Source organism: Amphibalanus amphitrite, unplaced genomic scaffold (assembly GCF_019059575.1).
Source record: "Amphibalanus amphitrite isolate SeventyFive unplaced genomic scaffold, NRLGWU_Aamphi_draft 001135F_arrow, whole genome shotgun sequence".
NCBI classification, from domain to species: Eukaryota; Metazoa; Arthropoda; class Thecostraca; order Balanomorpha; family Balanidae; genus Amphibalanus; species Amphibalanus amphitrite.
Window position 1 is genome coordinate 102,777 of NW_024882629.1, and position 10,730 is coordinate 113,506.

General features: G+C 48.8%; 1 protein-coding gene across 2 annotated transcripts; it reads right to left on the reverse strand.

The window, feature by feature from the left end:
- Window positions 1–3,413: 3,413 nt before the first annotated feature.
- On the reverse strand, window positions 3,414–10,252 carry LOC122370478. 2 transcript variants are annotated; one of them, XM_043346138.1, is made up of 2 exons: window positions 5,287–6,485; window positions 3,414–3,572 (listed from the first exon to the last, which is right to left on the reverse strand). In XM_043346138.1, the coding sequence occupies exon 1, from the start codon at window positions 6,385–6,387 to the stop codon at window positions 5,446–5,448; it is 942 nt and encodes a 313-aa protein (XP_043202073.1). In that variant the 5' UTR covers window positions 6,388–6,485; the 3' UTR covers window positions 3,414–3,572; window positions 5,287–5,445. The 2 variants fall into 2 exon arrangements, with proteins under 2 accessions (XP_043202073.1, XP_043202072.1); XM_043346137.1 differs by lacking the exon at window positions 3,414–3,572 and adding an exon at window positions 9,446–10,252 and having other exon boundaries at window positions 5,283–6,022.
- Window positions 10,253–10,730: the final 478 nt, after the last annotated feature.

Genomic DNA, 10,730 nt, shown 5'->3' on the forward strand with positions numbered 1-10,730 from the left:
TGCAAGCATGAACAGAAAGGACCGTCTGCCTACAATGTCCTATACAAGAAGGGAAGCACAGAGACTGCCACTGGGAGCTGCAAGCCTGTGGGCTGTTCATCGACAAGAGCACGGCTTTCTGGCAGCCACACCAGAAAACTAACAAAGGATACTTTAAAAGAGTCCAAACAGTGTTTGAAATTTGTCGTGTCGAAGATCAAGGGACGGTGGCGCCTCCCTGCCATCAACAGGACGGCCACGACGGGCTCCGTCCTCACGCGCCGCATGGTCGAGCGCAGGTCGGACAGCATTTTCATGCAGGATGGCGCTCCAGCTCATCGGTCTGCCAGAGCGCAGAAGTGGTGCCGGGAGCACCTCCCCAACTTCTGGGCTAAGGACACGTGGCCAGGGAACAGCCCTGACCTGAATCCAATTGAAGAGCTCTGGGGGATAATGCAGCAAGAGCTGGACAAGAAAAAAACTCCCAGCAACCTTGGACAGCTCGAGAAGGCGCTCAAGAGGACGTGGGCGAACATCAGCCCACAGACTCTGAAGAACCTGGTGGCCAGCATGCCCGCACGTCTCTCACTCTGTGTCCAGTTTCGTGGAGAATACATTGACCGCTGAAATGAAACTGTTGTTTTAATTTTACGGGAGGGAGGGAATGAATGGTAAGGTATCAAAACTTTTGCCGCACCCTGTATTGGTCCCTGTTGATGGTTCAACTGAAATATATCACCTGAAAGACCTAAAAGGTCATCCGAGGTCACCTGAGGTCACCAACGGTTTTTGTGCAATAACTTGTGATTGAATTGAGATAGAGACTCCGTTCGACGTTCATTGTGTTTGTCTCGTCGATGCGCATCAAATGAGATACAACATGACCTATTTCGGTGAGGTCATGACCTTGACCTGAGGTCAAGTCTTCAACTTGACCTTTCGAGGTCATATTATATATCATTCGATGCGCCTTGACGAGCTGAGAACGATGGCGTTCGAATCGATCCGCTATCTTTTCGGGAAGATCAGTTATTGCCGAAAAACTACCGCGAAATTCCCGTTCTGAAAATCGTAACATTTTGTCTTCGGTGACCTCTGGTGACCTCGTTTTTTTTTTACCTGAGACAAAAATGACCTTAGTATTTCCTCTAGATCTTGTCCCACCCTATCCAACGCCGTTCGCCGCTTGTCGCTACGTTGCGTAGTTTTCGAGATCTCTGGGGGGCACATATGTGCCCCCCCCCCCTCCCCCGGCAGTGCGAAGGTGGCTCAGACCCCCGGTAGTGCGAGGGTTAACAAATTTTATCTTTCATTGCAGATGTCAGCAGTGGATGCAGAACTGCAGGCGACAGGATCTTCTTGACAAATCAGCAGAGTACCTGCACAAGAACATCACACTCTGTATCGATCACTTTGAGCCATCTCAGTACAACTCTGGTAGCAGGAGGCTGAAAGGAGATGCTGTGCCGACATTGTTCTCTGTGCCGAATCCACCAAAGATGAAACTTCTGAAGAGAAAGGCTCCTTGTAAGGGGGAAGAAGCCACAAAACCGAAGAGAACTGCAGGAGAAGACAAAGAAAACATCCCAGTGACTCCAGAAAATGTGACTCAAGCTGCCAGTGCCGCGAACATGTCAGCTGCCAGTGCTACCACTGTGTCAGCTGGAGATGGCAATCTCCCATCCAAGGCAGTGACTGCTGCACTGAGCAGGGAAGAAAAGAAGAGACTGCACAACAAGTTCTACTGCAGGCTTTACCGAGCACGCAAGAAGCTGCAAAAACAAGCCAAGAAAAAACCAACTGTTAAACCAGAACAGAGTCTGAGAGCAGCAGACCTCCCGGGACCGATGCGGACGTTCTTGCTCCAGCAAGTGAAAATGGCAGGTGTGAGTGGCAGGAGAAAGAATGGCAGAAGGTATACGAAGGAGGAAACAGTAATGGCTCTCAGCTCTGTACTACCAAAGTCCTAAGGCATACAGACACCTCCAGAAAGCCCTCATCCTGCCCAGTCCTCGTTTGCTGCGCAGCAAGGTCGAGAAGGTCTCGCTCAATACCGGCTTTCATGCCGCGATCATTGCCGCTCTGCGGGATAAGTTTGGAAACGGGGCCAGTCACCTCGACAAAATGGTCTTGTTTGTTGATTGGGGCTTTAGGGCGCGCCGACTGCCAAGGTCATCTTGCGCCCATAACGTCGTACTAATAAAACAAGTGTGCATTTTGTCATTTGACGAAATCACCATCAAGCCCCGACTGGTATACAACCGCCCTCAGGATATCATTGAGGGCTTCGAAGATATGGGAGGTCTGGGCCGGACCGGACGTGTTGCCACACAGGCTCTCGTCTTCATGGCGAGAGGCCTCACCAACCGGTGGAAATTGCCGATTGGCTACACTCTCCACTCCGGACCTGCTTCAGCACGGGTGATGGAGCCACTGCTGATGTCAGCTGTGCGTCAGCTGCGCAACGCCGGGCTGACTGTGGTCTCCACGGTCTGTGATATGGGGAAGCCCAACCAGGAACTGTACCGACTGCTGGGGGTGACGGAGACAAGTCCCCAGTTCGATGTTGACGGGACGCCGGTGATGGCTCTCCACGATGTTCCGCACATCTTCAAATGCGTCAGGAACGGGCTCCTCAAGCATGATGTGGAAGTTGATGGCGAGACATTGTCATGGTCACACATCAAAGCGTTCTACAACGCAGACAAAGACCGACCCATCAGAACCGCTCCAAAGCTGGGACCAGAGTATGTGCAACCAGATGCCTTCAAGAAGATGTCCGTGAGGCTGGCCGCACAGATCATGAGCGCATCAACTTCCGCTGGAATGCGCATCTACCAGTCCTTTGGTAAGTTGGTGAATCTGTTCTCGAAATAAGTGTGGTCGGCAGCGATGAACAAAGTATCGTCACGATTGTTTTTAAAGGGTACACACAATTGCTTTGTTTATTTTGTCTTACGTTGTGAGAATGATGGCAAGTAATGTCGGTCAAATAATGTCAACAACAATAATTTTTGCTATATAAACCACAGTTATTTTGAGTTAATTCGTTGTAACGGTAATGTTCTTCTTTTATTATCACAGTGACGGCCAATTATCGTTGGTACCGAGCGCAGTTTTTTTCTATTGCGATACTTTAATTAAATTTGATAAAGCGTCCTTGTTCTTCTCAGGTCATTGTATGATAGAAATATTGGTTTTCTTGCAGCTCTGAGGTAAAAGTTGCTTTACCAAAATCGGTTTTATTGATTACCCTGGGTTGATTACCCTTTTTGCATACCTGTTCTCCCATCTTGCGCACATTGTGTGAAAATTTTGACCCAATGTGACCTAAGGTCAGGTCACCAGGTCAGATTGAGTGACCCAACCTCACAAAAAGTTTGAACTTGCACCAAAGCTACAACTGTTGAGCGATCAATATGAAACTGTTCGGATAGTCTTAATGGTTATTTCCTCGCGTTGTGTTACGCTTAGCTTTTTAACTTAATGCTTTATTTATCTTAACTTCGCTTAACTTTCTTAAAACAACTTAATGGCCTCGTTCTCCTTTTTCTCTATATTTTCTTGACCCTCGTTCTCTCGTCTTGCCCGACCTCATGGATGATATAACACTGGATTGGTGTCTCGTGGAAATTAACATTGGGATCCGCGACATTGGGATCAGGCCTGCCATCTAGCGAGAGAATTATCGTAAGTTAGGAGCAAGCCGAGTGAACGCCATCTCTCAGCATTATGACACACGTGGGTGTGGTGTGTTAGTTGGCTTGAAGTGCATTTTCCCACGAGTTGGAGGTAATCTTACTGGACCTGAGACGACAAAAAATGTCTTAAATGCTTGTAAGCCAAAAACGTCAAGCAGCCTTTAGGTAATAACGAAAATAAAATGCGTAAGACGGTGTGTAATGAAGCGCCCAGTCCCATCGGCTTGTACGACCTTTTATATTGTCATTTACTCACAATGGTACAGCAGTTTGACAATATGTCACTTACATATTTGGTAGGCTTATTCCTTCTTCTCCGAATTTCGCCCTATTTTCTTCATCTAAGTTAATGTTACGGCACGTGCCACGTGCCAACTTAGGGGTGTCGAAATTGTTCCACATAAAGTAACTCCGCAATGGCTGGGCCAATTACAGTAAAACTTCGTCAATAGTTAGGCATCCAGTGGCCAATGCATTTCCATGTGTCACTATGGGGGTGCTACTGCACGTGCGGCCCGGCGCACGTGGGGGGGGGGGGGGGGTGCCGCTTCCATATCTCAAGAACGACTGGGCGGATAACACTCAAACTTGGTACACAAATGTCACATCGATGCTCGCACTGCATTGATCAGTGCTTACATTGGTGCAGAGTCGTAAGGAAAACGATGAAATGAGATTCGTGGTGTTAATGCCTTTCTGTTCCAGCAGCTGATTGATTCGCAACAGGAGATCCTTGTTTGTGAACGCTTTGTCTCCCTTTTCCACCCCTTGTTTAAAATAACATTAACAATGTACATACGAAGAAGATCACACATCAAAGTTGTTTTAGGCGGCTATCTTGGGCCAGGGCTGCGAAGTTGTAGTCAGAGCCAGCGGTTCTGTTCCGACTCGAAGTCGGTTAATTTTTAAAAGCTGTAGTCGGAGATGAGTCGAACGTCACCGAAAAGTCATCGACTCCACAGATTCACCAGGGCTGCAGAGTCGGAGTCAGAGTCGGAGTCTGTGTGAATCGACAGTTCTGCCCGGAGGAGTCGGAGTCGATATTTGGATACCGGAATCGGAGTTGGAGCCAAAGTCACTGAAATTTCATCGACTACGCAGCACTGGTTGGGTCCTTTTCATATAGCGTCTTGAATGACATATTGAACGGCAATGACGTTAGCAATTCCGTTTAAGTTTTTCATTAGACTTATAGATAGTTACTTACGTTCGCTTTGTTCTTTGATCGGACAATGTGTTTGATTTAGGCCAAGTAAAGACTCATGTGAAAAATAGCGAAAACGACACGTGCTGGCGAAGTCTCCAATAACTCCCTGTTTCACGATTTAATGAGGAAATAACATGGAACTGCTTATCTTATTACTGACCCTGCACATAAATCTATTAATTTCTTCGCTGTTACTGACATATAAAGACATAACCTTTTGAAAAATTGCACAACAAGCCTGCTACTACACCACACTCCCGTGTGTCACAATGCTAATCAGCGGCGTTCACTCGGCTTGCTCCTAACTTACGATAATTCTCCCGCTAGATGGCAGGCCTGAGCTCAATGTCGCCAAAAACTGCGAAGACACCAATCCATTATTATCTCATCCATGCCGACCTCAATACGATAATCATCACAAAACATATGTGCACGCGACATGTGTGATAAAAGAACCTCTGTAACACCCCCCTCGACTTTGAATTGACACGAATTCAACCAATTCTACATAGAGGTATCACTTTCACATTTCCACTACTTTGACTACTGGCTACTACTTCACTGGAGCACATCGATGTGAATCAGCTTCACGACTGGTCTCGTCACGACCTTATTGTGCAGTTTCACTGTAGCCACACGCACGTGGCCATCTTTCCCCGGTAACACTTCCTCGATTCGCCCCAGTGGCCACTGACTCCTCGGGGTATTTGCGTCGATCACCAGGACCAAATCGCCTGATTTCAAGTCGGTCTGAGGCTTCAACCACTTTGACTTCGCCTGGAGAGCTGGTACATATTCTCGAAGCCAACGCTTCCAAAACTCTATGGATAGTTGCTGGAGCCGTTTCCAGCGCTGCCGAAGAGTTGTAGCGTCATCCTGTGATGCCGGTGAGGTCTCGATGCTAGCCGTCCCCAAGATGAAGTCTGCTGGCGTCAGTGGCTTCTCATCGTTGGCGTCAGCTGAGACGACTGTGATTGGTCTGGTGTTCAGCAGTGCCTCGGCTCGGCAGAAGGCAGTTTGAAGCTCCTCATCGGTAAGATCGGCCCTCTCGAGTGTTCTTTTCAGAGCCCGCTTGGCGCACTTGATCATTGCCTCGCACGCGCCGTTGAAGTGGGGAGCTCCTGGTGGGGTGAATTGCCACCTGATACAATGCTTTGACAGCTCTTCCTGCACTTTGCTTGAGTCAATGCTTCTTACCAAGCACTTCAGTTCCTTCGTGGCTCCGACAAAGTTCCTGCCGTTATCGGATGTGATCTCAGACGGTTTGCCTCTTCTGGATACAAATCTCATGAGAGCTCTGATGAAGCTGTCCGTGTCTAGCCCATAGGCCATCTCGAGATGAACAGCTCTTGTTTGTAGACAGCTGAACAGGCACAAGTATCGTTTCTGTCGTGTCTTGCCTCTTCCTTGTCTGGTTTCGAATGGACCTGCATAGTCTACTGCGCATTTGTCAAACGCTCGAAACGATGGACAAACTTGACTGCCGATCTTAGGAGCCATCAGCTGTGCTTCCGGTTTCTTGCGGCCCTTTTGACAGACGATGCAGTTTCTCACCACTGACTTGATGAGTTGACGGGCTCCTAGTATCCAGATGTGACGTCTGACTTCGGACAGAGTGTGCTCCGTCCCCATTGCATGGTCTGCGTCCTCATGGTGCTGTCGAATGATCAGCTTGCTGATGTGATGTCTCCTTGGTAAGATAGCCGGATGCTTTGAATCAAACGCCAACTCAGACTTCTGAAGCCGGCCTCCGACTCGCAAAATTCCATCTTCATCCAGGAAAGGGGTAAGTTGTTTGATCGAGCTCTGCTTACGTGACTTCTTGCTTGAGATTCCCCCTGTTACTTCGCTCTCTCTTCGTAGTTCTTTGATTTCAGAACCGTACGCCTCCTCTTGTACTTGACGTATCCAGAACTTCTCGGCTCTCAGCAGTTCGTCTGGGTCTAGCTCTACTCTCTGAGCTTCTTGGACTTCATGTTCTTCACTTGCTGGTTCTACTCTACACCTCACCGCCTGGATGAATCGCCACACCCAAGCGGTTACACGCACTAGTCTGCGCCATGTAGAGAAGTTCTCTGGTCGAAGACGGAATTCGTCTGGCATGTCTGGAACAGAAATTGCCAGCACTGTTTTCTGAGGTGCTTGTTTCTTGAACTCCGTTTGATCATGCTCTTCTTTGTTGAACTCTTTCTTCAGAGGCCACTGATCTTTTCCTTTCAACAGGTAGGCCGGCCCATGCCACCAAAGTTCATTGACGCGCAGCTGCTCTATCGTCAGACCTCTCGTTGGCAGGTCGGCTGGGTTTTCGACACCAGGTACGTGTTGCCACTGGTCAGGCTTGGTCATCTCTCTGATCTCAGAGATACGATGGGCCACGAATGCTTGGAAGCGGCGAACTTCATTTCGGAGCCAACACAAGACGTCCATGGAGTCGGACCAGAAGTGAACGTCATCAACTGGTATCTTGAGGACTTCACAAACTTTCTTCACAAGACGTACTCCGAGAAGTGCCCCCATCAGTTCCAAGCGTGGAATGGTGTGCTGCTTTGCCCGTGGTGTGACTCTAGCACGTGAAAGAACTAGATGTGAGGAGCGCTCGCCACCATACTCAGACACTACGTAAATTGCTGCTGCGTAAGCCTGTTCTGATGCGTCGCAAAAGACGTGTATTTCTTGCTTTGGTGTTCCTTCATATGGATGCAGGCATCTTGGGACTGAAAGACTGCCGAGGTCACCGAGCTCAGAGAGCCACTCTTTCCACTTGCCTTCTAGGTCTTCTGTTAGTGGATCATCCCAGTCCACGCCTGCGGCCCATGTGTCTTGGAACAGCATCTTCGATCGTACTACAAATGGTGAGAACAAGCAGAGCGGGTCGAAGACTGCTGCCATCTCCTTCAAGCAGCTTCTCTTGGTGAGAATCTCAGTCGAGCGTTGTCTTGAAGAATCGACGGACAAGCGGTCTTCTTTTGTCGACCAGACAACGCCCAGCGTTTTGGTGGAGGCTGAACTCCTTTCTTCAATGATATGTTCAGCTTCATTCGCACGGTCTTCTTCAGGAATGGTGCTCATCACCTCTTCACGGTTTGACATCCACTTTCTTATCTTCATTCCAGCTTCTTGCAGTACCCTAGCTACTTGTCTTCTTGCCTCCGCGGCTACTGTGCTGGATTCATAGGAGGCAATGCAGTCATCCATGTAGAACATGCTGGTGAGGGCCTCAGCTCCAAGTGGATATTCGTCCGCCCGTCTTAGAGCGTGCTCCCTTAACACGTACTGAGCAACAAAAGGAGCGGCAGCATTTCCGAATATCCAGCGATTTGCTTCATATATTGTTGGGTTTTCATCTGTTCTCATGTTTCTCCAGAGTATTCTGTGATATCGTCTGTCTTCCGGCGCCAGCTCCACCTGGAGAAACATTTCAGATACGTCTCCGATCAAGGCGACTGGATGTCGACGAAATCCGACGAGTGTCTCCGTCAGGTCACTGTAGAGAGATGGACCGGGGAGCAGTTGTGAGTTCAGGCTGATGTCTCCACACTTGGCAGCTGCGTCGTAAACGACTCTGACCTTCGTCGTCGATCTGTCGTTTCTAACGACTGGGAAGTGTGGTAGATACCACACTTTACTTTCGAGTTGTCCGTGCTCCTCGTCTGTGATTGCTGTTAGATATCCTTTGTGGACGTACTGTTCAATTACATCATTGTACTTCTTTGGAAGATCTTCGTCGTACCGCCTTAAAAGAGATCGTTCTGTATTCACGAGTCGACTCATCGCCATGCCGTAGTTGTTCTCGAGTGACGGTTCTTCATTGCGCCATGGCACTGCTGCTTCGTACCGACTACCCGTGTACTTCAGAGACTTCTTAACCTTCTCAACTGCAGTCTGTTCTTCACGTGAGAGAAGATGCTCTTCGCTTGACTTCACCTGCATCAGTTCCAAGTCAGTCATTGACTGCATGATCTGGACCTCATCTTCAAACACTCTTTTCTTCACATGTGTTCGCAGGGTTTTTGCAAAGTTTGACATGTTTTTCAGGCATGACACATCTTCACTGGTGTTTTCAGCTGCTCTTTCGATACAGCCGAACGCTGTCCAACCGAGCGGTGTGAGCACTGCCACTGGCTCTCCGGTCGTGCCAAGAACAGTATCCAGTGGCACGAAGAGGGGCATCGTATCGGCGCTGATTCCTATCAGCAGATCGACCCCACGACTTCTTGACATCTCCGGGAATTGGATGTGTCGCAGATGCGCCCACTTCTTCTTAGCGTCGTTCCAGTTTATGCCCACAGATGCTCCGTCTAAACTGGGTATGACGAACACGTTCAGAGCGGCTTCATAACTGCTGTGCAGGCTGGATAACTTCACAGAACCTGCTTTCATAGTGACGTCTTGTGTGCCGGTCACCGTTCCCAGCTCAAACTTTTGGCTCGTTCCATTGAATTCGATCTCGGATGCAGCTGCTTTACTGATGAATGATGCGTCAGAACATGGGTCCAGTAGCGCGTTGAGGGTAACCGAACGGCCGTTGTGGTGCACGCGCACTGGAACTGTCTGGAATGCGGTCGCTCCTTTTCCTGGTGGTGATCTGGAGGCTGCCGTATTGTAGCTTATTCCGGAGCTTTGTGTGTTCCCGCTACTGCTACTGCTGGTGGTGTTTGGCGTGTTGCGCGATGGCTGACATCCACTGCTGTGAGCTCCTTCTTGGCGGTATTGTGACCAGCTCAACTGTCCGCTCTGTTCTAGTTGACCTTGCTGAGGTAGATGGCTCGTAGTCTGACGGTTCTGACTTGTGTTCTCCGTCTGTCGGTGCTGCTCTTTCAGCCGTCCTCTCTGTTCCAGTTGCTTATCTTGTCGCAGACTGGCATGCAGTAAGGTGTGGTGGCTTCCTCCACACCCCTCTAACTGACATCCAGGAAACCGGTGGCATCTTATTCCACGATGTTGTCCGGCGAGACATCTAAAACAGATTCTTGTCTGCTTACAGAACTCGTATCTTTTGCCCACTGTCCAGCTCTGAAAAACAGCACAGCTCTCCAAGGCGTGATCAGCTTGACAAACCATGCAGTTTGTATCTGACGGCGGACTGAAGGACTGCCGCACTGCTGGCTGATGTTGATTCTGGGTCTTCACTCGGAATGTCTTCCTTTGCTGATGTCGAGTGTTTGGCATGCTGCTCGTGGTTTGTGTCATTTGCTTTGCTCTTTTCTCGAATAGCGCTTCATCTGTCAGCCACTCGGCGAATGACTCGAAGTTGTCTTCTCTGTGCTCAGTGCTTAGCCATCTGTTGTAGTTCTTCACGTAGAAATGATGGAGCTTCTCTACAACAAGTAAGTAGTATGCAGACGTGTTTGTGAGATCTGACACGCATCCACCTTCCTTTAAGTTTGTCACTAAACTTGTCACTCTGTCAGAGAATTCTTCTAGCCGCTTGGTTTCATCCACTTGAATCGGCCGCGTGCGTCTTATTGAATCAAGCTCGTTTCGGATTTTGAACATTTTTCCACCGTATTTCTTGTCTAACTCTTCTTTCGCCTTTGCATATCCCGTTTCTGTGGGTCTGTACCTTTCTACAATTCTCAGAGGCTCTCCCGCGATATAGTTTTTCATGTAAATCATCTTGAACTTAGCCGGTATTTTCTCGCTGTCGACGAATGCATTAAACATCTCCGACCAGTCACTAAACTGCATCTGATCCCCACTGAAGACTGGCAGCTCAGGCTTTTTCAAACCAGGAATCGTGCACGCTTCTACTTTCTCAACTTCTTTCACTGAGCCACTGGAGCTGTGCGAATCTGAACGATCTGTGTTCTGATATCTTTTGGCGAATGTATTTATTTGCTAGC

Coding starts and splice junctions, on each gene's coding strand:
- LOC122370478 (XM_043346137.1), bottom strand. CDS start 10,077: ATGACACAAACCACGAGCAGCATGCCAAACACTCGACATCAGCAAAGG. Junction 6,023..9,445: donor CCAGGAAAAGGAGCGACCGC/ATTCCAGACAGT, acceptor TATCAGGTGGCA/ATTCACCCCACCAGGAGCTC.